Here is a 27,149-nt window from a genome sequence, read left to right as displayed (position 1 = left end):
TATCACCCCATCTCTATACTTCCTGTCATATCAAAAATATTTGAAAAAATTGCTGCTTTAGAGATACAAAGCTTCATCACACAGAATGATATCATTTCACCAAACCAATTTGGCTTCCAACAAGTCAAAAACACAGTAGATGTAATAAATGAGTTTATTGAAAAAATTACTTCATCACTAGATAGGAAAGCTAAGGTCGCAGGAATATTTTGTGATCTTACAAAAGCATTCGACTCTGTAAACCATGCCCTCATGCTTTTCAAACTCAACAGGTATGGAATAAGGGATATTGCTTTGAAATGGTTTGAATCATACCTCTCGGAGAGGAAGCAAAGGGTAATAATCACATCAAATGGAGCAGATTACTTCTCAGTGTGGAAAAACTGTCACACAAGGTGTTCCTCAAGGCTCAATTCTTGGACCCATTTTATTCTTGTTCTATGTAAATGACTTGCCTCTCAATATAAATACTCATTTAACTTTGTTTGCAGATGATACTTCTGCCCTAATTGAAAATGAAAATTCTGAAAATGTACCACATTGTGTCATGAATACGTTAAGAAACCTGGAAACATGGTTCAGTCTAAATGGCTTAAGGCTAAACATTTCAAAAACCCACATGATGAGTTTTAAATCCAAAAAGTCAAAAACTGAAGAAATCTGTATCACTCACAACAATCAAAAAATGAAAGAACTTGACTCAGTCAGGTTCCTGGGAATAAACTTAGACAAAACTTTGAGCTGGAATTCTCATATAGAATATCTAGCAAATAAATTAAACAGCCTTGCTTTTGCAATGGAAATTTTAGCCTGTGCCACTGATATGGCCACCAGGAAAATAGCGTATTATAGCTACTTCGAATCAGTTATTCGATATGGCATAATTTTTTGGGGAAACTCTGGAAACGTTACACGGATCTTAAAATTGCAAAAAAGAATCGTTCGCAACATGTGCTCTGCACAGCCGAGGGCATCATGTAGACCATTATTTAGAGATCTAAAAATATTAACTGTTCCCTCTCTATACATCCTTGAGGTGATTCTTTTCCTACGCAGGAGAGCTGATCTATTCAAAAAAAATCATTTTGAACACTCGTATGACACGAGACATAAAGAAAACTTTATGCTCACCTCTCATCGCTTAAAACTGCGTGCTCAGACTCCTCAGTATATAGCCATGAAAATTCACAACTCTATAAAAGGGTGTGGCATGATGAGTATGAAGGTAAATATTTTAAAAAGCAAGTTACATGATTTTCTAATTAAACGATGCTACTACTCTGTGGAAGATTTCATGAAGGATGAAGTGATACTGGATCCCTAAAATGGAATAAAAATTTCTGATAGTTATAGTAGATGTAAATGCTATAAGTTTGACAAATTTTAAGTAAGTAAATTCTTCACAAAGTATTACTGTAAGTATGACAAAATTGTAAATAAGCTAATTGTAACCTTGACGTGTCTCCTGTACATCAGACATATGTTCTGAAATATTGTACGTTATGAGATAAATAAAACACATTTAACACATTTAACATTTTAACAATCCCTGCTTAGCCATTTTGCACTTCCTGTCGATCTCATTCTTGAGACGTTTGTATTCCTTTTTGCCTGCTTCATTTACTGCATTTTTATATTTTCTCCTTTCATCAGTTAAATTCAATATTTCTTCTGTTACCCAAGGATTTCTACTAGCCCTCATCTTTTTACCTACTTGATCCTCTGCTGCCTTCACTACTTCATCCCTCAGAGCTACCCATTCTTCTTCTACTGTATTTCTTTCCCTCATTCCTGTCAATTGTTCCCTTATGCTCTCCCTGGAACTCTGTACAACCTCTGGTTTAGTTAGTTTATCCAGGTCCCATCTCCTTAAATTCCCACCTTTTTGCAGTTTCTTCAGTTTTAATCTACAGTTCATAACCAATAGATTGTGGTCAGAGTCCACATCTGCCCCTGGAAATGTCTTAAAATTTAAAACCTGGTTCCTAAATCTCTGTCTTACCATTATATAATCTATCTGATACCTTTTAGTATCTCCAGGGTTCTTCTATGTATACAAGCTCCTTTCATGATTCTGAAACCAAGTGTTAGTTATGATCTGTGCAAAATTCTACCAGGCGGCTTCCTGTTTCATTTCTTAGCCCCAATCACCTACTACGTTTCCTTCTCTCCCTTTTCCTACACTTGAATTCCAATCACCCATGACTATTAAATTTTCGTCTCCCTTCACTATCTGAATAATTTCTTTTATTTCATCATACATTTCTTCAATTTCTTCGTCATCTGCAGAGCTAGTTGGCATATAAACTTGTACTACTGTAGTAGGTGTGGGCTTCGTATCTATCTTGGCCACAATAATGCGTTCACTATGCTGTTTGTAGTAGCTTACCCACATTCCTATTTTCCTATTCATTATTAAACCTACTCCTGCATTACCCTTATTTGATTTTGTGTTTATAACTCTGTAGTCACCTGACCAGAAGTCTTGTTCCTCCTGCCACCGAACTTCACTAATTCCCACTATATCTAACTTTAACCTATCCATTTCCCTTTTTAAATTTTCTAACCTACCTGCCCAATTAATGGATCTGACATTCCACGCTCCGATCCGTAGAACGCCAGTTTTCTTTCTCCTGATAACAGCATCCTCTTGAGTAGTCCCCACCCGGAGATCCGAATGGGGGACTATTTTGAGGACGCCATCATCATTTAATCATACACTAAAGCTGCATGCAAAATTACGGCTGTAGTTTCCCCTTGCTTTCAGCCGTTCGCAGTACCAGCACAGCAAGACCGTTTTGGTTATTGTTACAAGGCCAGATCAGTCAACCATCCAGACTGTTGCCCTTGCAACTACTGAAAAGGCTGCTGCCCCTCTTCAGGAACCACATGTTTGTCTGGCCTCTCAACAGATACCCCTCCATTGTGGTTGCACCTACGGTACGGCTATCTGTATCGCTGAGGCACGCAAGCCTCCCCACCAACGACAAGGTCCATGGTTCATGGGGGGCGGGGGGGAAGGGGGGGGAGGTCCTTACTAGGTCTGATTAAAGGACAACATCGGACCAATTCATGTTCGTGCTACTGGATTTTTGACTCACTGGTTTGATCAACATGGGAGTACTAGAGACAGTCCATTAACTTAAATGGGAATCCCCGGAGGGAAGATGATGATCTTGTTCTGAAGCATTATTGAAAAACTGGTATTTGCAGTTGAGTGCAGGACGATCTACTGCTGCCAATGTATATTTCACTTAATGACTGCAAAGATAAGATGAGAAATTAGGCCTCACACAGCAGCATAGAGAGTTGTTTTTCTGTTGTCCCATTTGCAAAGGTGGAGCCGGAAAGGGAATGATTAGTAGTTATACGAGACACCCTCCACCACACACCATATTATAGATTGTGAAGTATGTTTGTATATGTAGATGTAGATTTAGATGAGGCATTCAAAATGATCGAGACACTTCTCGATTATAGATGTTTTATGTGACAGTGTTTACACACATTCAGTCTGGCAAACACACAGGATTGTTGTCTCTGCTTGGGGAGGCATAGTTGAACAAGGACCTTCCACGATAGAACTGAATTCAAATGATATCCATATCTTCATGCACACGAGAAAGACCCTCGGCTTCCAATGCTATGACACTGATAATCTATCATGGGATGGCTGCAATCTGGGGTGGCAGAATTTCATGCAGACTGAATTTGTCGTTTCATTAAGAGATATGATACATGTTAAAATCTGAGTGATAACATAGAGAAGTAATAGAAAGATACAGCTTAAGGATTTGTGTAATAAAATTACTTTGCTCTTTCCAGTATTTTATTTATATTCCAATAAAGGTTACTTTCCAAATACCCCTTCTAGGGATACTGTAGGATTGCATGTAGAATTTAGAAGCACTACATAGGGTGAACATCAATAAAATAGAAAAACTGTGGGGTCAGATTCTTGACTGGAAATGGAGGAAGAAAGGTCCCATGAACATTTGTCTGAAAATGCATCGCTGCCACGGTAGATGATGGCACTGACAGATGACAGTTCCTTTGACTGTGTGCCACATGTTTGTTGTGAATTGCAGGCTGTGTAATTGACATAGCATTCTTTCAGCAGCAGAATGGTTTGTCAAGTGTAGAGGACTGATGACTGAAATCCCACAATTGTTATGGTCTGGTGTAAAAACCATGGGCAAAATCCTTCCTGTAAGAGAGAAACCTACTACTGATAATCCCTGCACTCCTCATTGCAGGTGCTAGGGATAGTAGTGGTTGTCATGCAGGAGACACATAACCGTACTTTGGCTTGCACCATGTTGGCGGCCACCTTGCCGGGTGCTCGTACTGGGGTTTGTCTCAACATTGTGTAGAACCTGTTCCTCCAAATCTGGTGTATGCATAGTCCACCACCGACCAGCACATTTGTCTGTCTGAAAGGACACACAATCACAAAAACGCAGAAAAGGGACCTGAAATATTGTGTGATGTGGTTCTTGTCTGTGTGTGTACTTGTTTCGGTACAGCCATCCAACCTCTTGACAGATTCCATCCACTTGGCCGTACACCAGTACCATCTCAACTTATTCCTGACGAATACTAGACCATTCTGCTGCTTACGGTATCTGTGTCACCCTCACAGCCTGCAACACACAAGGAACACACTGCACATGCTAAGAGGAGCTCTCATTCGTCAGCACTGTCTACCGCGGCAATGATGCATTTCTGGATAGATGTTCATAGTCCCTTTTTTCCTCCAATTCCATTTAGGAATCCATTCCTGCAGTATGTAAGTTTTATTAATCTTCGTCTTGTATATTATTATAATTGCTCCAAACTCGCAAGCTGTACATTAATTTATCCTGTATTGTTTTTGTTTCACATATTTATGATCCAGGTTGAGCACAAACTCATTATGTTGTAATTTTTTGCAGTACCATCGCCACCAGTAAATGTCACAGCCAAGCAACTGAATGGTCAAACTGTGCTAATAACATGGCGTGAGCCAGAGAAACCCAACGGTCGCTTAATGTCGTACGAAGTGTGTATGTCGCCACCTGTTCCTCCGTTGCATAGGCTGATTCCAGCACCAAATACCTCTCTTCTCTTTGACTCTGACTTCGAGGTCGGAAAGAAGTACACATTCTGGGTGAGTTTCTTCCTATTTTCGTTGTAGTCATTATGTTTTAATGTGGCTTGACTGAATTTTTATGCATCAACCATATCACTTTGAAATTGCTGTTTCCCTCTGTTATTTCAACAGTGGCAATAGAAATTGCTCCAAGTCATGTCATTTATTTATTTACTTATTTATAGTTTTCTATTTCATTTCTTTAATTTCTTCTATCCATAAAGTTTTTAGTGCTATTATGTTCCCATTACTCTATTGATTGTCCCTGAACTTAGTTCAGGTTCCAAATCATGGGGGAAATTTTCTGGACATTCATTACTAGAAGGGTCACGACTGTTATGCTGAGCAGTGCTTCCCTTGGAAGTTCCGAATGGCAGTCCAATATGTAAAACTGACTTTTTCAGTTGTACAGATGCTCCTGAAACATTGTCGTTAGTTCAGAGTGTTAAGTCAGAGTCCCATAACCATCCATCTCAAATTGCTACTGAAAATTATTGCCTTGAAACAGAAGAATGGAAAAATGTCAATGTGTTCAAAAGAGGAACAGCTTTTGAAGATGTATACCATTCCACACTTCATCTGAAAGACTAGACAGGTTTATCAGTTCTGAAACAGAGAGATCTATTGATTCTGTTGCCATTTATACCTCAACAGCACAGAATTTTTGGCAAACTTTTGCAACAACTGCTTTCAAGAATGGAATTTGTGAGAAAGGGAAGTCAGTACTGAATGACTTTTCTCGCAAATTTATTTTTGTTATTCTCATTCAAAAAAACTGTAAAAGGAAAGAGGGGTGGTTTTCATTGACTACAGTTCTACAATTTAAAATACTTCAGCTGTATTTCTGTAATAGTAAAGTAAAATGGAATGCCTCTGTATTAATGTAGTTCGGAACAAAAACTTCCATATTGCACTTAGTTTCCTGGTATGGAACATTCGTAATGAAGTATCTGTTTTCTAGTTTCTATTTTTTGTGTTGATGAGGTGGCCACCATAATTCTGGAGTATCAGAAAACTTCTCAATTTTCTACATACAAATAATTTATGCAGGAAAAGTTATTATTATTATTATTATTATTTAGTTCTCCTGACAAATGTGAGATCTGGCACTTGGAATGTTTTCCACATATACTCCTCATATGACTTTCTAAAAGGTTTGGAGTTCCTTGGTGTGTTATTTTTGCTGCAAGGGGTGAGATTGATTCAATCTGTGTGGCACCCTGTTATTGTTGGCATGTGTTGAGAGAGAGAGAGGGGGGGGGGGGGGGGGGGGGAATGTGTGTGTGTGTGTGTGTGTTTTTTGTCTGTTTACGCAAACTATAAAATGTTTCTGAAGCAGTTATGTCCCAGGTTTTTTTGCTGTGCTGTACTCCTGGATGTTAATTCCAGTTTAGATTACATTTCCCACATGATATTTAGGTGACTGACCCAGTAGTCCTGTGCAGCTGCTGTGAGCTGTTGTGTGTACTCACTGTCTGGACTCCAACCAGACTGTGATGTCTTGTCGGTGTCATACTGTTATTCATAGCTGATTGTGAGTTTGACTCCTGGCATCTGCTATTGCTTTTGATATGCATTTTTTTTTCCAAACCCAGTGCAGTTATTCTGTGAAAAACACATTCACTCAGCATTTTTCAGCTTTGATGGACGAGTTAGCAGTTGAGGTGTTGATAGCTTGCTTAAACTGAAAAGTTCATCACGTTTTGTCAGGTTTGCGAACAGTGAGCTCCTTAATTACATTTTCCATGAAACTTGACATTTGTGGCACTATAATGGCTTCATCATATTTCATTTCATGCTTATATATTCGAGACAGTTCTTGGTGATAGCTGATTTTTCACAGTTGTTTGGTTGGGTGTGTCACTGCTGTTGCCTGCATCTCTCTTAGTGTTCAAATAGTGTGTCCCATGAAAGGCACTGCAGATTTACAAGGAATGTGGTACCCACCAAACTTACAGTGACTTAGATTGTCTTTAAAGATTTGACGGTGTACATTGCTGTTGGATGTGTTTGTCAAACAGAGAGCGCATTTGATGTGTTTGGCAGACATTTTGATCATCAGAAAATATGACAATATGGTGGACATTGTGTTGTTTTGCCACATATGTTTGGTGAAAAATAGTTTTATTACAATTTATCTTGCTGTGTTGTGAGTCTCCACAACTTCGGAAATTACAATCGAGGATAAAAATGAAATAGCAGTGGCAGTTACCAAAATGGTTGAGGGATCGTGGAAGTGGTAGGTGTCACGCCCCCCCCCCCCCCCCCCACGCATGCGCAAACACACACAAACACACACACACACACACACACACACACACACACACACACACACATATATTATCAAAGTTCTTCAGCTTGTTTTTCCACAGATGATGAAGACTATATTTTCCCACATTGTGATTCTTAAATGAACTGTCGCCGAAGAGAATAAGTTTTTTGCCTACTTGTGTCTTCTTTTCCATTGTGAACATGAAGTAACTCCAAGCTAGTTCATTCACAGAAAGTTGATGTAATCATCAGGTTCTGAGGGTGAATGTTTCTTTTCCCAGGTTTTCATGTGGTTTTTTTTTTTCTTCCTCATTTTGAACCATTCCCTGGACCAGCACCATTCTTCTTCTTCTTCTTCTTCTTCTTCTTCTTTTTCAACTTCTTTGAACAAAGTGCCAGAATGAATGTTAAAAGTACTTAATCTGCATTTGTAGCCATTCCCACTAGTGTCAGAATATATCATACATTAACAGTGTCTTTTTCAAAAGACAGGTTAAATTGACAAACTTCATTGGTATATGTACAGGCTTGTTTGAGAAATCTGTGCCTAGATAAGAGCAAATTTGGCAAGCAGATTCAGTTGTTTATGAAGGCCGTAACATTACAAAGGAGTTGTTACCTTTGCTGTTGGCAGAGAAAACGCTCTGTATGCCATGTTTCTGTAGGAGTCTGCAGATCTTTACAGAAACAGGGCCAGCACATGGCAATTATGATTTTTTTTTTCCCAAATTGGATATACAGGAGTTTCTACCCTCCAGACAACTTTCACATTATGTTATAATGTCACCTTGTCATGCAGAAGTATTAATATTTTCACTGCAGAGAATTGACAATGGTACAATCTTCATTGGGTTTAGTTTGCTTTCAGTCATAGCATTTTAGCAAGTACTGTATCTGCCATTGATAATACCAAGACAATTGGGTTAAGATCCAGAATTACTAAAATTATTTTCTTATAACATTGTACAGGATTAATTGTTAATACTGATCCCTTTTCTCTTTGACACTGGTAATAATGGAAGTTTGGAGGACAGGTGATATCTTTTTTTGTCTTGCTGTGAAGTGGAGTGGGACTTTAATATCATTAGATATCACAACATGACACATTGTCAGTGAAGTGGTATACACAGTATGTGTATGTGCTGCCCCTCACGTTTACATTTCTTGTATTTATTTAATGAGTGCCACAACTTATTAATTTGCTCATTGTAAAGTTGTAAGAAACTTGTTTTATGAAACAGTGGCACTGAAAGTCACAGCAAAATTTACTTAATGGTGGTTCTTACATACATACATCCTTTGTGTAGCTTACAGTTAATAAACTCTATAGCACTCCTCTATAAATGTTTCAGGTTATTGCCAGGAATGGTGAGCATCGAAGCAACAATTCTGTAGGGGCAACAATCAAGTTTGACGGATCGGCAGTTTCTGTCTCCGTCAATGACTTGCGTGCCAGTGCTGTGAGTGAGACGGCAGTTTCAGTTGCATGGGAGCATGTTCCCGATGCTGACGGCTACATCATCAAGACGCGCTCCCGCGTTCCCAGATACCCTGCTGTCCCTTCAGTGAACACTACTCGGTCCAATGTCACAGGTCTGTTTCTGCTGGGTTTGTCTCATTAACTGTTGAGTTGGTGTTATGATTTAGGATTTAGCTAGGAAGACATATTGGCACATTCCAACTTTCAACAGTATCTGCCACTGTCATTATCATATAAGAAACTGTCTGTTGAAGAAGTAACAGAACCTCACAGATGTAACTGAAGCAGTGGTGCCCACTGAAATTAGATATTGCGTTGCCACCAATAGTTGAACATCATTTGCAGCTTCTTTATTTCCATAATAGGGTGCCAGCTGTCCTTCTGTAGCATTTAGTTACATTGGCCTGGAGCTTGTGAAAACAATTGTAGATGAATTTTAGCAACATTGATAAACTGCAACAAAAAATTTACTTTGCTACTGAGGGGGCTCTGGATGGTAGAACCATGAAATGGTCTTGAAGTATATTTAGCTTCAGTATGTTATTTGTTACTAAACTCTTCCTTAAGTGGGAAATAATTGTCCACAGGATTATATAATCATGAATCTTTATTATTATTATTATTATTATTATTATTATGTAGTAGTAGTAGTAGTAGTAGTAGTAGTAGTAGTAGTAGTAGTAGTAGTTGTTGTTTTTTATGGTCAGTGACTTATATTTCCCCAAAATACTGCAGTTACCCAATTAGGAGTAGGGGACCTACAGTTTGATGTGTAATCTGAACCATGTGTCATTTATGGTTAACCTCCAAATCATTGAGAGGTGAATGCTAGGTTAAAAGGCAAATTGAAAAATCCATGGTCCGACAGGGATTACATCCTGCAACCCTTCGGTTTCCAGGCAAGCACTTCACCACAAGACCACCAGGTCCAACATTTATTACATGATCACATAAGATTTTGCTTCCAGTTTGGATTTCAGAATTACACTGAACTGATTTGCAGATATTTTTCCACAAGTCTTCATAATTTTATTGTTCTAAAACATCTTCATTGACAAAGCACAACACTGACACTATTATGAAAAGATGAAATGCTGAGTTTCAGATGGGCACAATGAAAAGACCGTTACATACAAGCTTCCTTGATTATTCTGGAAATAAGTGTTCACTGGATTATATAACCTCGAATCTTTATTACATGAACTTATACATTACAGTCTTTTCATTATGCCTGTCAGCAACTCAACATGTCATCTTTACAGTGAGTAGCAATGTGCTCTTTTCAAAATATTATTGATACTCCAGCCAGGATTTTCCATTGTTTGAAGCTTAACATTGAATACTCTAAGGCACTTTCTAAGTCATCGTGCTGTGTTACTCTCCTTTCAGCACTTGTTGTGACTTACAGACGTGCTTGCAAACTGCGATGTTGCATGCAGCCCATAGCATAGTACCTCAAACAAATACTACTACAGCACAAACAAGTATTTGCACTAACACATAATATAGTATGCAAAAATATGGACCTCCCCCTCTCCATCCCCTCCCCCTAAACCCCTACCTCCTCGTCCCGCACCCCCCGCCCCTATCCCAACTCACACCTTGCCTGCTCCGCTCTACATTGCTACTTTTGTCCAATGCAACAGCTACAGTCTAACCAGAGCAGCTGTAGATAGTAGGCATATGCACTTCAGGTGTCCTGCATGTATGAAGGTTTTTGTTTTCCTTTCTTTTCTGAAGAAAGCTTTGGTGGAAACCTCAGTGTGCAACAGTCTTACCATTGTGCCTGTCTGCAAGTAATATGTCCTCTTTACAGCGGATCTGTCCTTTTCACAATGGAAACAAAAGGTGCTGCAGATGACATTTCATCATTGGTGCTTACCTAATCTGTGCTCACAGTTGACAATATTATATCAGTTACTTCTGTATAGAGTAAACGTAACAAGTGCTCAGAGAACCTTCAATGTTCATGGCAATTAACTGTCATCATATAATGCCAGACACATTAACTTGAATGTTCTATCAATTAAACTATTAAGCAGAAATCTAAGTGTCTCACAAGTTCACCTTGGCACAAGTGTTTAATCAGAGAGGTGTGCTTAGTCGGTTGCAGTAGAGATTTTCTAAGCCTTTGTGTGTGTCCTTACTCGTGCTGTATCCTTCCAAGTAATTAACAACCTGTGTTTTGATTTATGCGGAACATAAAACAAAGATGAGGATAAGAATGCACTGTGTACATGACATTCAGTGACAGATTATTAGACAGAAAACATCACACGTTACATTTTAATCTGAAGAAATATCTAGAAAAGTTTCATAAAGTGAATGAACAGTTTTAATTCCTTAATGTAAAGTCTTGGTAACCTCATTTGTATCATTTTGGCAGTATCCCTGGCTGTCATGTTTTGGTTGAGGGTGTTGCCACTATATGTCACCTTTACTGTGTGCAGTTTTGGAAACTCCAATACAAAACATGCACTTTCAGCTTCTGTCTTGTACTGTTGTAGCTGTAAGAAAGAGAAATGCACAGTATTGGCTCTAAAAGGTCAAATATGATACGATAAGTGATAATGGGCACAATAGTGATGTCAGATAAAGAAATAAAGGCAAACATTCCTAGACAGTGGCAAAAACCCAGGACAGAAACAGGGAGGAGAACTTACTAGTTCCTTCCTATCATAAAAGAGAGATCCAGAATATCATACGTCCTTCTGACCAAGGGAGTTATACAGTACAGTTCATATCTCAGCTGCTTTCTGAAAATATGACAAACGACACACAGATGCTAGTGATTGTGGAGTGATTGGGACCACCTATCACTTTGTCAGGGAGTGTGTCATTAGACAAGCTATTACAGAATGGGACACTAACATCTTCAGCAGTAAAAAGATCTATAAAACAGTAGGGAATGAGAAACAATGGCACAAGCTGAATTCCCAGATAGTACCTGCAATGACTTGTCATGGATGTGCTGCGTTCTACTGGAGGAAAGACTGGAAACGAAATGAAAAATGTGAATTCATTTTAATTGCTACTATGAATATAATCAGTGAAACACTTTGAATATCATGATAAATCAATTGTAACACTTTCTGGTGAGAAACTGAAATTCGTCACATACGTTGTTTCCTACTACAATATTAGTAAATAGATTTATGCCGATGATGATATTCACTATTTTGAGAGCAAATAATGTTACTTTCTATTCCATTTGTTAAAATTCTTTTGAACAATTGCAGCATCTCGATTAGTCGAGTGTATGTGTGAGACAGTGCACGGCCACATACCTGTGGCTGTCACCTGATAATTGTAATGCTGTCAACCAGTGGGTTTTAAGTGTTTCTGTTTAGATATAAAACTTTTCTGTTGCGCAGCTTTGCTGTCACACAGTTGCTGTGTCAGATATACAGATTTCTCAATAGTAGCCCAAAACTAGTTGGCCTGACTTGGCTAGTTCTGGCAGCAGTGCTGCTTGTGGAATGGGCTCATAGACGCAAGGACCAAAAAGTTGTTGTAGAGGTCTTAATTCCTAATGGTGTTATAAAGAAAGAAGAAAATGGAAAAAAATGTAAAAGGGAAAAATTAGTCATTTACTGGGAGGGAAATCTAATATATCACACATCCCCTGGCTGCAGTGCAACACTTTCCATCAAACCAAACAAGTTGTTTACTGTTATTAATCACTGTGTGTTTATTTTCACAATGCCTTTTGAAGGATTAAACCTTTGCCAGATGGATTTACATCGATTAATACTGCATGTACACTATGTGATCAAAAGCATCCGGACACCCCCAGAAACATAAGTTTTTCATATTAGGTTCATTGTGCTGCCACCTGCTGTCAGGTACTCCATATCGGCGACCTCAGTAGTAATTAGACATTGTGAGAGAGCAGAATGGGGTACACTGCGGACCTCGCCGATTTCGAACGCGGTCAGATGATTGGGTGTCACTTGTCATACGTCTGTGTGTGAGATTTCCACACACTTAAACATCCGTAGGTTCACTGTTTCCAATCTGACGGTGAAGTGGAAACATGAAGGGACACGTACAGCACAAAAGCGTACGGGCTGATCGCATCTGTTGACTGACAGAGACCGCCGACAGTTGAAGAGGGTCATAATGTGTAATAGGCAGACATCTATCCAGGCCATCGCTCAGGAATTCCAAACTGCATCAGGATCCACTGAAAACACTATGAAAGTTAGGCGGGAGGTGAGGAAACTTGCATTTCATGTTAGAGTGGCTGCTCATAAGCCATGCATCATGCCGGTAAATACCAAACACCACCTCGCTTGGTGTAAGGAGCATAAACATTAGACCATTGAACAGTGGAAAAACGTGTGGAGTGACAAATCACGGCACACAATGTGGCGATGTGATGGCAGGGTTTGGGTGTGGTGAATGCTCGATGAACGTCATCTGCCAGGGTGTGTAGTACCAACAGTAAAATTTGGAGGTGGTGGTTTTATGCTGTGGTTGTTTGTTTTTCATGGAGGTGGCTTGCACCCCTTGTTGTTTTGCATGGCACTACCACAGAACAGGCCTCCATTGATGTTTTTAAACACCTTCTTGCTTCCCACTGTTGAAGAGCAATTTGGGGATGGTGATTGCACCTTTCAACAAGATCAAGCACCTGTTCAGATTATTGCACAGCCTGTGGCGGAATGATAACACGGCAATAACATCTCTAATGGATTGGCCTTCACAGAGCCGTGACCTGAATCCTATAGAACACCATTGCAATGTTTTGGAACACCAACTTTGTGCCAGACGTCACTGACTGACATCAATACCTCTCTCCAATGCAGCACTCCACGAAGAATGGCTCCTATGTCCCAAGAAACCTTCCAGCAGCTGATTGAACGTATGCCTGCGAGAGCGGAAGCTGTCATTAAGGCTTAAGGCTGGGCCAACATCATGTTGAATTCCAGCATTACCGATGGAGCGCGCTACAAACTTGTAAGACGTATTCAGCCAGGTGTCTGGGTACTTTTGATCATGTAATGGATATGTTGTAATATGACTTTGAAGTGAACTGTGGCTCTGCCTGTTAGAGAGAAAAAGAAAACACTGTTTCCAAATGTGCTTTGTACTTTTGTGGAAGTTGTTGACTAAAGGATGAACAGAAATTTAAGTATAAAAGTAAGGGAGTATGTATATGTATATATCACTTTGTCATAATAACTGTGTTGCTTCAGCCTCCTCTCAGTTATACACTGTTCAGTCACATTACTGTGACCACCTGTCAAATGCCTGAATAACCACCTTTTGCAGCACGAGATGTGCAGGAAGTGTGTGAATGAGGATCTGGAAGGTGTTGACAAGGATTTAGAGCCATGCTGACTCAAATACCGTGGCCAACTGCACTACATTTCTCATTTGGCAATCTGTGGTGCCAACAGCCCAATCAGGGAGATCCCAAAAATTCTGCATTGGATTTTAATGTGGGGAGTTTGGTGGCCCAGGAAGTACAGTAAATTCATCTCGGGACACTTCAAAGCATAGATGTACGCTGAGAACTGTGTGACACATTGCATTGCCATGTTGGTAGGTGCTGTCGTGCTGAGGAAAAATAACATGCTTGTGGGAGGGATATGGCCCTATCAATAGATGATCCTTACATTGATCAATTGTGCCTTCCAGAATGATGAAATCTTCCAGGGAATGCCACAAAAACATTTGCCACACCGTAACGCTCCCTCTGCCGGCCTGGACCCTTCTGACGATATTGCAGTGTTGCCAATTGTCCATTGGAGCATAAAACAGGATTCATCTGAAAAGACCACCTGTCACCACTCGGTGGATGTCAAATTGTGGGACTGGGGTGCAAAATACAGCTTTCGTTGCTGATTAACAGCAGTCAGCATTGTTGCATGAACATGGCACCTGCTGCTAACAGCCATATGCAGCAACATTCTGTGAATGTTCATTGAAGAGACACTGTTGATAGCCACTGGGGAGCCAGTTGTTCCACTGGTGCACGTCTACTCATCTGTACACATATCTGCAGTTATTCACCCTGTCTTCTATGGACCGTGGTGTACTACAGTTACGTTGGTGACGGTTTTGGATAGTACCATTTTGCTATGCATTGTATACTTTAATGACTGTGGCAAGTGACTGGTTTACAAACTTAGCCATTTTGGAAATGTTTCCAGCTTTGGAACGAAAGCCGGGGATTCTGTCCTCTCAGACGTCATATAATTTTCTCTGTTTTCACATTATGACAATGGCTGCACATTTTTCCGTGTCCAGCCAGCATCTTTGTGTGCTCTCAAATACTAGTGCTGGCACCTGCCATCTGTGAGTGGGCACTGAACATTGACATCAAACATAGTAATGTGACTGGACCAAGTAAAAAGTAACATATGTAATCTTAACATCCACAGCTCTGGCATAACCAGAGCTTTGATCATTTTAAAACCTTTAATCCCTGTAACCAAAGATCTAAACGAAGTTTTAAGACTTGCTCTGAAGTAGTGTTTTTGTCTTGCTGTTGTCCTTTACAATTATTTGTTTCACTACATTGTCTTTGTTGCCGCAGTGTTTACAAAGTGTTATGGTATATGCTATATATCACATCAGAGAAGGGTGTATGTGACCGAAGGAGGTATTTTATTTTAGTTATTTTACTTATTTTACTTTCACAGTGACGTTTTTTTCATCCTTCAGTCAGAGAACTCCACGAAACCATGATCCATTTTTAAAATGTTTTGTTTTTCTCTACTAGGCAGTGCCAAAGGTCACTCCCAAATCATAACACAGCATAGACATGCCATATTAATCCACTTGAATGCCCCTGATGATATAGGTTATCCTTCAAAATGTGTTGTGGAAATAAAGTGTTTGTCAAAAATAGACCTGATGTTTCTTTTACACTCACTTGATCAATTCAATCTCTGCTGGTGTCTCATTTTGAGCTGTCTTAAAATAAATGGAGAGAGACAGAGCTAATTTTTCATCCTTTGGTTAATGTCGAACACTGTGGACAGAGAGAGAGAGAGAGAGAGAGAGAGAGAGAGAGAGAGAGAGAGAGAGAGAGAGAGAGAGCACTCGTGTTTGAAACAGATTTTCCCAAGTAAACTGAGAGTTTAAAAAAAGATTGGCATGCATGGCATTAATTACCGACCTGATTAATTATTTTGTATTTATGATAGCAGAAGGACATTTAAAGAGAGCATGTCTGACAAGGTGAGGAAAGATTGCTTGAAACAGTTGCATTGAAGTTTTGGTATGAGAAAGGGATAGGTATGAAAAGGATAAGGTGTATAGATACTTGAAGGAAGGAACCACTACTTAAAGATGTGGATCAGAAGACACAGTGCACATGGAGGTAGCTGTAGCAATATACTATGGTAAAAAGAACCCAGATTCAGTAATATTACTACCATTCTGATTACTGGTTTAGATGTCTGAAGAGGCAGGTTTTCCGAGATCTTTTCAGTGTAAATTTGATATGTTTGCCGTGGCAAAGTGTGTAGAAGCAACTGAAAAACTCGTTATATGTCATTAGCGATTTCATTTTGGAGTAACATTATAAGGAAATATTGTTTAGTTTTTATGAATGAACTTTTAGCATTTTGCAAAACCAAACTTATTATGCAAATTCTTTTAAAGTAAAAATGCCAACAGTTCAACATGTTCGCTCCACTGTACTACTATAAAAAGTCATTTTTATAGTTCTGCCAGTACTGCTATTGCTTTGTAGCATTGGCTAAAGATTACGATTAATGTTATAGCTGCTTTTGGTCTGGTAATCAAACATACTGAATATTTGGGAACCAAACAAACTGAACATTTAGGTAAGCTGTAATTCTTACTGTTCACAGCCCTCTGATAAACATTGAGATAACAAATTGTTCCCCTGAAGGGAGGGAAAAAAAATAATTTTTTTTTCATGCGAATTTTATTCGCTCGGATGGTTCCAGTGATTTTGTTAAGGTGATGGGTTCAACAACATTTAACAGCAGTCGTTTCGTTTTGTCATGCTAGCTACTAAGTGTTTAAGAAACAAGTTTGACAATATGCTACTTACTCCTCCTCTTCTTTGCAGTTGGCAAACTATCTCCAGGAGTCAGATACATATTTATTGTGTCTGCATACCGCAAGAGCTTTGTTGGTCCAGACAATGTTGTGGAGGCCAAGACTTTAGGTGAGTGTAAAGTTACTGTTATCACATTGAAGTGTAAAGTTTTGCAGTGCCTCCCGCCTTGCTTCTGAAATATGACTCACTCCATAGGAGTGACTCTGTTGTCATGCAAATCTTTCCTGTATTCCCCTTGGCAATCTCCCCCCTTGCTGCCCCCCCACTCCCGCACTTTCCAATACTTTGCCTACTGTGTCCTAATCGCTCTGCGTCATTCTCACGTTCATTACATTGCCCTCCTCAGCAGGTTTGACCTCTCTTTCTAATGTTCTGACTTAATGATGTTCTAATGCTCAGTGTCCAGTTACTGCTGGAATTTCATTATTCCAGTAAATTTCACATAGTTTGTATTACGGATTCTCAGAAATAATAAAGTCACAGTGTTCAATAACATTTTTTTATTTTAATGTTATTTATTTGATAACTTGGGTACCTGTGAAAACTTTTGCAGTGTAAGTAATGATGTAACTCTATTGCAAGTAATTTATAACTTTGAACTATAATAATTACAATTTCTTGTTGTTGAACATAAGCTTAATGAACATAGTTTTCACTTCTTACTTACATAATGAAGACCACAATAACTGAAACTGTGTTTGGAGGTTTTAATTACATTTTGTGCTTTAGACAAGCACTTTAGGCTGTAGTAGCAATAAGACCCATGGTCCAGGGGTAGCGTATTTGATTCATAATCAAAACGCCTTCGGTCCCGGGTTCAATCCCTGCCACTGCCAAAATTTTGATAAATAATCAGCATTGGCAGCCGAAGACTTCCGGCATAAGAAATCTGCCTCATTCTGCCAACGGCCTTGTCAAAGAGGGCGGAGGAGCGGATAGAGGTTCAGGGCACTCTCTTGTCCTAGGGGTGGGAAATTGCCCCTAAAGGCGGAAGAATCAGCAATGATCAACGACGTGAGGATGCAGAAGGCAATGGAAACCACTGCATTAAAGACATGTTGCGTGTATCCGCAGGACATGTGGCCTGTAGTTGAAGAAGTGTCATGATGATCTCTCCATTGGCAAAAGATTCCGGAATAGTCCCCCATTATGATCTCCGGGAGGGGACTGCCAAGGGGGAGGTTACCATGAAAAAAAGATTGAATAATCAACGAAAGGATAATGTTCTACGAGTCGGGGCGTGGAATGTCAGAAGCTTGAATGTGGTAGGGAAGCTAGAAAATCTGCAAAGGGAAATGCAGAGTATCAATTTAGATATAGTAGGAGTCAGTGAAGTGAAGTGGAAGGAAGACAAGGATTTCTGGTCAGATGAGTATCGGGTAATATCAACAGCAGCAGAAAATGGTATAACAGGTGTTGGATTTGTTATGAATAGGAAGGTAGGGCAGAGGGTGTGTTACTGTGAACAGTTCAGTGACCGGGTTGTTCTAATCAGAATCAACAGCAGACCAACACCGACAACGATAGTTCAGGTATACATGCCGACATCGCAAGCTGAAGAAGAACAGATAGAGAAAGTGTATTAGGATATTGAAAGGGTAATGCAATATGTAAAGGGGGACGAAAGTCTAATAGTCATGGGCGACTGGAATGCAGTTGTAGGGGAAGGAGTAGAAGAAAAGGTTACAGGAGAATATGGGCTTGGGACAAGGAATGAAAGAGGAGAAAGACTAATTGAGTTCTGTAACAAGTTTCGGCTAGTAATAGCGAATACCCTGTTCAAGAATCACAAGAGTAGGACGTATACTTGGAAAAGGCCGGGAGATACGGGAAGATTTCATTTAGATTACATCATGGTCAGACAGAGATTCCCGAAATCAGATACTGGATTGTAAGGCATGCGCAGGAGCAGATATAGACTCAGATCACAATATAGTAGTGATGAAGAGTAGGCTGAAGTTCAAGACATTAGTCAGGAAGAATCAATACGCTAAGAAGTGGGATACGGAAGTTCTAAGGAATGACGAGATACGTTTGAAGTTCTCTAACGCTATAGATACAGCAACAAGGAATAGTGCAGTAGGCAGCACAGTTGAAGAGGAATGGACGTCTCTAAAAAGGGCCATCACAGAAGTTGGGAAGGAAAACATAGGTACAAAGAAGGTAGCTGCCAAGAAACCATGGGTAACAGAAGAAATATTTCAGTTGATTGATGAAAGGAGGAAGTACAAACATGTTCCGGGAAAATCAGGAATACAGAAATACAAGTCGCTGAGGAATGAAATAAATAGGAAGTGCAGGGAAGCTAAGACGAAATGGCTGCAGGAAAAATGTGAAACATTGAAAAAGATATGATTGTCAGAAGGACAGACTCAGCATACAGGAAAGTCAAAACAACCTTTGGTGACATTAAAAGCAACGGTGGTAACATTAAGAGTGCAACGGGAATTCCACTGTCAAATGCAGAGGAGAGAGCAGATAGGTGGAAAGAATACATTGAAAGCCTCTATGAGGGTGAAGATTTGTCTGATGCGATAGAAGAAGAAACAGGAGTCGATTTAGAAGAGATTGGGGATCCAGTATTAGAATCGGAATTTAAGAGCTTTGGAGGACTTACGGTCAAATAAGGCAGAAGGGATAGATAAGATTCCATCAGAATTTCTAAAATCATTAGGGGAAGTGGCAACAAAACGACTATTCACATTTGTGTGTAGAATATATGAGTCTGGCGACATACCATCTGACTTTCGGAAAAGCATCATCCACACAATTCCGAAGACGGCAAGAGCCGACAAGTGCGAGAATTATCGCACAATCAGCTGAACAGCTCATGCATCGAAGCTGCTTACAAGAATAATATACAGAAGGATGGAAAAGAAAATTGATAATACGCTAGGTGACTATCAGTTTGGCTTTAGGAAAAGTAAAGGCACGAGAGAGGCAATTCTGACGTTACGGCTAATAATGGAAGCAACGCTAAAGAAAAATCAAGACACGTTCATAGGATTTGTCGACCTGGAAACAGCGTTCGACAATATAAAATGGTGCAAGCTGTTCGGGATTCTGAAAAAAGTTGGGGGTAAGCTATAGGGAGAGACGGGTCATATACAATATGTACAACAACCAAGAGGGAATAATAAGAGTGGACGATCAAGAATGAAGTGCTCGTTTTAAGAAGGGTGTAAGAAGACAAGGCTGTAGCCTTTCGCCCCTACTCTTCAATCTGTACATCGAGGAAGCAATGATGGAAATAAAAGAAAGGTTCAGGAGTGGAATTAAAATAAAAGGTGAAAGGGTATCAGTGATAAGATTCGCTGATGACATTGCTATCCTGAGTGAAAGTGAAGAAGAATTAAATGATCTGCTGAACGGAATGAACAGTCTAATGAGTACACTGTATGGTTTGAGAGTAAATCGGAGAAAGACGAAGGTAATGAGAAGTAGTAAAACTGAGAACAGCGAGAAACTTAACATCAGGATTGATGGTCACGAAGTCAATGAAGTTAAGGAATTCTGATACCTAGGCAGTAAAATAACCAATGACGGACGGAGCAAGGAGGACATCAAAAGCAGTCTCGCTATGGCAAAAAAAAGGCATTTCTGGCCAAGAGTAGTCTACTAATATCAAATACCGGCCTTAATTTGAGGAAGAAATTTCTGAGGATGTACGTCTGGAGCACAGCATTGTATGGTAGTGAAACATGGACTGTGGGAAAACCGGAACAGAAGAGAATCAAAGCATTTGAGATGTGGTGCTATAGACGAATGTTGAAAATTAGGTGGACTGATAAGGTAAGGAATGAGGAGGTTCTACGCAGAATCGGAGAGGAAAGGAATATGTGGAAAACACTGATAAGGAGAAGGGACAAGATGATAGGACATCTGCTAAGACATGAAGGAATGACTTCCATGGTACTAGAGGGAGCTGTAGAGGGCAAAAACTGTAGAGGAAGACAGAGATTGGAATACGTCAAGCAATTAATTGAGGACGTAGGTTGCAAGTGCTACTCTGAGATGAAGAGGTTAGCACAGGAAAGGAATTCGTGGCGGGCCGCATCAAACCAGTCAGTAGACTGATGACAAAAAAAGCAATAAGTAAATCACAGTTAAAGGCAACAATGAAAACTATTTGTCGTGTTGGAAAGTATGTTCATGTAGAAAAGTCAGCTTGTCCAATGGGTAGAGATAATGGACTACTGCAGTAGTCATTGTTGTTATCTGTTACAAACACAAATTATCCAGTTTATAAAATAGTATTGGTTAGAAGGTTATACGAAAAGGAAGTTTCTCAGTCTGGATTAATAAGTTAGCTTTGTACATTATAGATATGAAGCCGGATATCCATGATGCCCTTTTGCCTATGATAATTAAGTCTTTCATTTTTAAATTTTTCACAAACATTAAATTCTAGTGCAAAATTGGCACACAATGTTAGAAACTGGCTAAAGAACCTTTCTAATGATACCTCATCCATCCCTGTATGATTAGTATGTAGTTGAGATAAAGGGATGTTGACTTGGGGAAATAATATATATATATGTCTGCTTGTGTCTGTCTGTGTGTGTGTGTGTGTGTGTGTGTGTGTGTGTGTGTGTGTGCGCGCGCGCGCGCACACACCTGTCCTTTTTTTCCCCTAAGGGAAGTCTTTCCGCTCCCGGGATTGGAATGACTCCTTACCCTCTCCCTTAAAACCCACATCCTTTCATTTTTCCCTCTCCTTCCCTCTTTCCTGACGAAGCAACTGCCAGTTGCGAAAGCTCGTAATTCTGTGTGTGTGTGTTTGTGTGTTTTGTTCATGTGCCTGTCTGCCGGCGCTTTCCCGCTTGGTAAGTCTTGGAATCTTTGTTTTTAATATATTTTTCCCATGTGGAAGTTTCTTTCTATATATATAAAACACATTGAAACAGGTGTAGTTGATACAAAAATATTAATTTGCTGCCATGTGATTCTTAAGTAGAATTATGGACAGAAATATTACAAAGGTTTTTTTACTAAGTCTCAGTCCACAGTGTGGCAAGTGCAGTTCACCATGTCATGTGATAGTTACATCAGCGAATTACTTGCTGATACTTACTGTACTGTGCAACCCATGCTCCAGCTTCTTTCACAGCTTTAAACAAAGTTAAAATTTGAGTGTATTTATACCAGTACTTCAAAAATTATTTACTTGGGCTTATTCCACACAATTCATGCTAACATAATTTTGGTTAACAGCCTAATATAATGAAAATAAATTTCCATATTCTTTTAATGTCGTTCAGATCTTATTTTTTGGAGCGAAATAAAAACAGTATTCCTTATTTCATTTTTTGTATGACCAAAGGAATCCTTTCAGTTAAAATAATTTCAGAGTTGTTTTGTATTAGGTAAAACCAAAAAAATTCTGCAATCAGGAAAATTTACATTTTGAATCAGTTCTACGTTGTTACAGGAAAGGTTTATAAGTATGGTCAAAATCTTCAAACACATTGTTGTTTAAAATTTTGACCATAAATCAGTTCTGTGAAATAGAAATTCCTCTATGCACTTAACACCACAGGTATCAGAAAACCCTGAATTACTACCAGAATAATAATAATTTTGAATCCATAGGTAGCAAACTAGTTCTGGAAAAGTAAAACCCCTTCTTAACAAATCTCGGAGGACTCAATTTTTTTTCCCCTTATCAGGGATTTTCCTTAAATGGGGAGGACGTTTTTACAAAACACATTTTCTATGAGGGTCAGTTCAAAAGTTCTGCACACTGTAAGATAAATTATTTATTTTACAAAACACCTTTGAAGCCCTTCTATATAACCTCTATTACGGCTTATGATGGCATCCCAAAATTTTGGCAACTTTTGTATTCCGTATAGGGCAACTCTACTGTTGAGCTGTTTGATTAGTTGGGCCACCTCACCGGTAGCTCTGTCAGTTGTATCAAAATGTTTTTCATGTAGTTGTTACTTCAATTTGAGAAACAACTCAGTCTGGTGGTCTTCAGTGGGGACTCTGCGATTAGTGGAGAAACCATTTTTAAAATAATGGTTACCATATCACTAAATGTTGACGTACGAATTTTATTCCTTTTGCCTCCAGAGGAACCGCTACCTTCAGTGTTTAGTTGTGCTTCCTAATTTTTGAGAATGCTGCACAATAAAGATGGTGGCAAATGATTCTTCTTTGTCATGTCAGAAAGTTTTACGTTGTGATTGTTTTCGACACTGTGGATGTTGGTCAACTTTTGTTGATTCGTAAGCTATGTATGTTTGTAGGTCATAGCTCCACAAAAGTAAAATTGATAAAGTCAACAATCACTACGGCTTAACATCTTCCGCTTTGTAATTCCGTGACACTGACATCACATTGTGTGACCATTATCACATTGTAGGTAGAGCGGAAATAGATTTCTGATTCGTTAAGTGCTTTTTCTGGTATTGACACAACGGAATTCGATCTAGACAGAAGGAATAGATTACCTTAATCTATTGTCATGACATGAAAGACCTGTATGAAACTTAAAGAAATTTGAAACTCATTTGGACGTATTGGGAATTGTGTGAAACTGGATTTTAATTTGCAGATTGTTTCATGTTTAGTCCTTAAAAGCAGTCTTGTTCCTAAAATGGGGTTCTTCAAAAGTGGGGAAGAATAATGTTGTTCCAAAGGGAGTTTCACTGCGACTGACTGAAACATCAGGCTTACCCTCAAACCTTTATTTGTTGATTTGGAGTGTGACAGTATTAATAATATAATTATTGTCTGAAAATAAATTGCAAAAAGAAAGAAAAATGGTATTTATTTACTCTGAGGGATACCAAAGCAAGAGGAGATACTCCACTTTGCTGTATTCCAGCTTTTGACATCCACATTTCCTATGTTGGCCATAAATTCACTTCTGCGTTCCTCATGGGCTGGATGAAATCTTCACTCTGATAGTTGTTACGCATATGTGTTGTATATATTGGTGATTTTGGAGGCATGATGTTGTTATTTTTATGTGTTACTGTAGATGTTTCTTGAGGAAGGAAGCTGATACTTCATAAGCAAACCTCCCATAATCTCAGTCGTTCACTGTATAAAATGTGGTGACAGACAGTGTTTGTTTCAGGATTCGGATGAAGGCGCCATACTAAGCGTTATCATACAGATAATGCCATTGTATGGTAAAAGTGGAAAGAAACATTAAAATTAGTTGCTGTCAGCTAATCACTTTTTGTATTTCAGGTGCCGAACTGCCACCAGTTGCACGCATTTCGACCACTATAGATACTTATGCTGGGAATGTGCAGCTCAAATGGGCACCTCCAAAAACTGAAGCTAAAATTGATTGGATATATGGAGTTTACTATGGGGTGACCCTGGACGAACTTCTATCAGGTATTGTGAAATTACTAATTTATTATCCAGTAAAAACAAAGTTCACTGAAAAAAGATGAGGCAGGGGATGGAATTCAGAAGTATTTGTCATCAACTCGTTATGCTGTAGTATCTGATAGTATCTTGTTTTAATTCTATGTTCACCTGTTTTGTTTCAAACATGCTTTGCTTTTCTCATTGTCTGGCATGTCTGGTGAATTTGTCTATTCTAGCTGCCATTTATCTTGTTCATTCATTTGTCATCTCCCATTTCCCTAGAACAGCACACTGCCACTGCAAATTTTAGCAAATGTGTTCATTTTCTCTGTCAGTCTTCTTGTCAAGAGACTTCTCATCACTGTGGAATGTGTCTTTAGTAAGGACAATCCATTTTTTTTTTTTTTTAATTTCTGAGATATTTTGTCTTGAGAAATGATCCTCCTTAAATAGCAAACTGTTGTGCTTTTGAAATTTGTATGTTCATTGTGTTAAAATTTGCTGCATAAGTAATGCTGTTAGTCAGTTTGATTTGATTTATTCACCTATGGATCATCTCACACTGATAAAGAATCATTTAAAGAGTTCACAATCATAATAGTGCAATATCAGATTCTGTGGCTCAGGTGTAGACACTGTCAGATGAACACAATTGCTGTAAGATGATGGCAATACCAATGTCCAATATTCCATTAAATTTTATTAAAATGCTCATGCTATATTTGTACCAATAAAGTCATGATTATATCACATCACCCCTTGTAGCTTTCATGCATCTTGAAGAAGAATTTTCAGATACTTTCGTTAAAGTGGTTCCACCATCACACTAAATCTTAGGAAATTTTATTATGTCCATATATTTCATTTATGTTACAGACAATGAGTGTGTGCTTGATACTACAACTTTCACTAGCAAGCATTTAGTGAACATGGCTAGTTTTTCTTTAGGCAGCTTTTCTTACTTAACAGTAATTAATGGTTGTCTTGTGCACTGGAAAGAGAGATTATGTATTGATTTCCTAAAATTACTTCTCATTCTTTATTTTATTTTTTTTATATGGTAAATTCTGTCGGTAGCTTACAGCTGAACGCACAGAACTGTTGTAGTGTTTATGCAGTAAAAAGTCCTTCTAATACTTTCAACACTTAGTTTATGTTAATTTCTACATCTGCTTTCAATTGTATATAATGTATTGTTTCTCCCTTTGTTCTCACTTTCAAGATCGTAACCCATTCATCAATAAACATCCTGGAAAAAGTGTTTTTAAATGGGGATGGCTTTGTATGACTTGTTACCTTATTTCAGCTGTCCTCCTCTTCCTTTAATATTTTGCAAAGTTTCCAGATCAGCAGCCACAGAATGGATCTGTGCAACTCAGTGTCAACTGCAAATCCTTACAGGCAGGTTTCGATTGCCAGTTGATCGTAGTTTTAGTTTCCATTTAACTCGGCAAATGATTCGTTAAAGTGAAAAATGCCAAATTGCAATGTGGCACCAAGTCTATATTTAACTGTAGGGCACCTTATAATTGGATTAGTATGTCACTTGAAAGGTCGAAGAAATGCAGCGGCATACCTCATCTCTCAGAACCGTGCCTAGTAAAGCACTGCTGTAGAGCTCGAAAATACCACTTCAGTCGTAACATTCTCTTTAATTTTCCAATGTTTAGACCATGACTGGCTATTAGATAGCCATCATCAGATGTGATACTGAAAAATAAAGAGAGAGACCAAAGCCAATAACATTTTTTACATGAAGTAGCACACGAGAAAACAAAAGAAAAGAATCGTATAACATTTTTAGAAAACAGCGGGCGGGCTAGGTGCAATAAAACGTAAGTCTGTGCCAAAGTGATAAGAGACTATACAACAGATGACTGACTGGTAAATAAGTATGGGATGAACACCAAGGCACTTACATTTTGTGCTCTGACCTAGAGTGCCATGATGGAGTGTAGGAGACATGGTGTACCACTAGCGAATGCAGAGCACGAAGTACTTCACAACACGGGAGGAAGTAAACTGGTAAACCACATTGGCAGAAGTACTGTCATCTGTTGACAGTAAGAACAACAACATGGGACCAACTAGCCTGGCCTGGTACTCCACTACCCACCAAATCTACTTGCCCATCCTACACAACCCTGCTCCCAACACCTTGCCTCGTGTGTCATATTCCTGTAATAGATGTAGATGCAAGACCTGTCTCTACCACCACTTACTCCAGTTGGGTCCCAAGCATCACCTATCCCACCAAAGGTAGGGCTACCTGTGAAACTAGTTATGTGATCTACAAACTAAGCTGCAAGCACTGTGCTGTATTCTATGTGGGCATGGCAACCAACAAATCTGTCTGTCTGCATGAATGGCCACCAATAGACTGTGGCCACTAAAAAGCTGGACTACACCGTTGCTTAGCACGCTGCCCACCACATTGTTCATTTCCGTGAGTGCTTCACAGACTGTGCCATCTGGATCCTTCCCATCAACACCTTTTCTAAACCGTGCCTGGCCTCGACCTTTCTTGGTCATTGTCCTCACCCACTCGCTCATTCCCTGTTCCCATTCCAGCACTATGCAGCCCTCTATTCCACTAAAGCACACACTCTTTTCACTTCTCTCCTTTTCTGCTAACACCCCCCCCCCCCTCTCCCCCCCCCTCCCCCCTCCATCTAACCTCCATACTGCATCTAGCTGCCCTACCCTCTCTCTACCTCATTCCCATATCCTCCCACAAGCAGCACTTTACCATCCCAATCCCTACCATGCTATCCCTCCTCCTTACCCTCACCACCCGGTTGCTTCTCCCATCATGCACTGCTGTTCGTATTGTGGCCTCAGCAGCCAGAGGCTGTGGTCACGTGTCTGTTAATTGCATTTGTGCA

General features: G+C 39.3%; 1 protein-coding gene across 1 annotated transcript in view; it reads left to right on the top strand.

Annotated features, from left to right (window-relative positions):
- Positions 1-27,149, top strand: part of LOC126292248 (sortilin-related receptor-like) — a 177,653-nt gene that overhangs the window by 123,819 nt on the left and 26,685 nt on the right. The window contains exons 24-27 of the mRNA XM_049986146.1: positions 4,935-5,149; positions 8,755-8,995; positions 16,939-17,037; positions 24,136-24,288. Coding sequence (XP_049842103.1) covers positions 4,935-5,149; positions 8,755-8,995; positions 16,939-17,037; positions 24,136-24,288 — 708 coding nt within the window. The remainder of the gene's footprint in view (positions 1-4,934; positions 5,150-8,754; positions 8,996-16,938; positions 17,038-24,135; positions 24,289-27,149) is intronic.

This window comes from Schistocerca gregaria, chromosome 9 (genome assembly GCF_023897955.1).
Source record: "Schistocerca gregaria isolate iqSchGreg1 chromosome 9, iqSchGreg1.2, whole genome shotgun sequence".
Taxonomy (NCBI): domain Eukaryota; kingdom Metazoa; phylum Arthropoda; class Insecta; order Orthoptera; family Acrididae; genus Schistocerca; species Schistocerca gregaria.
The sequence above is the reverse complement of the archived record's forward strand: the minus strand, read 5'-3'. Positions and strand labels throughout refer to the sequence as shown.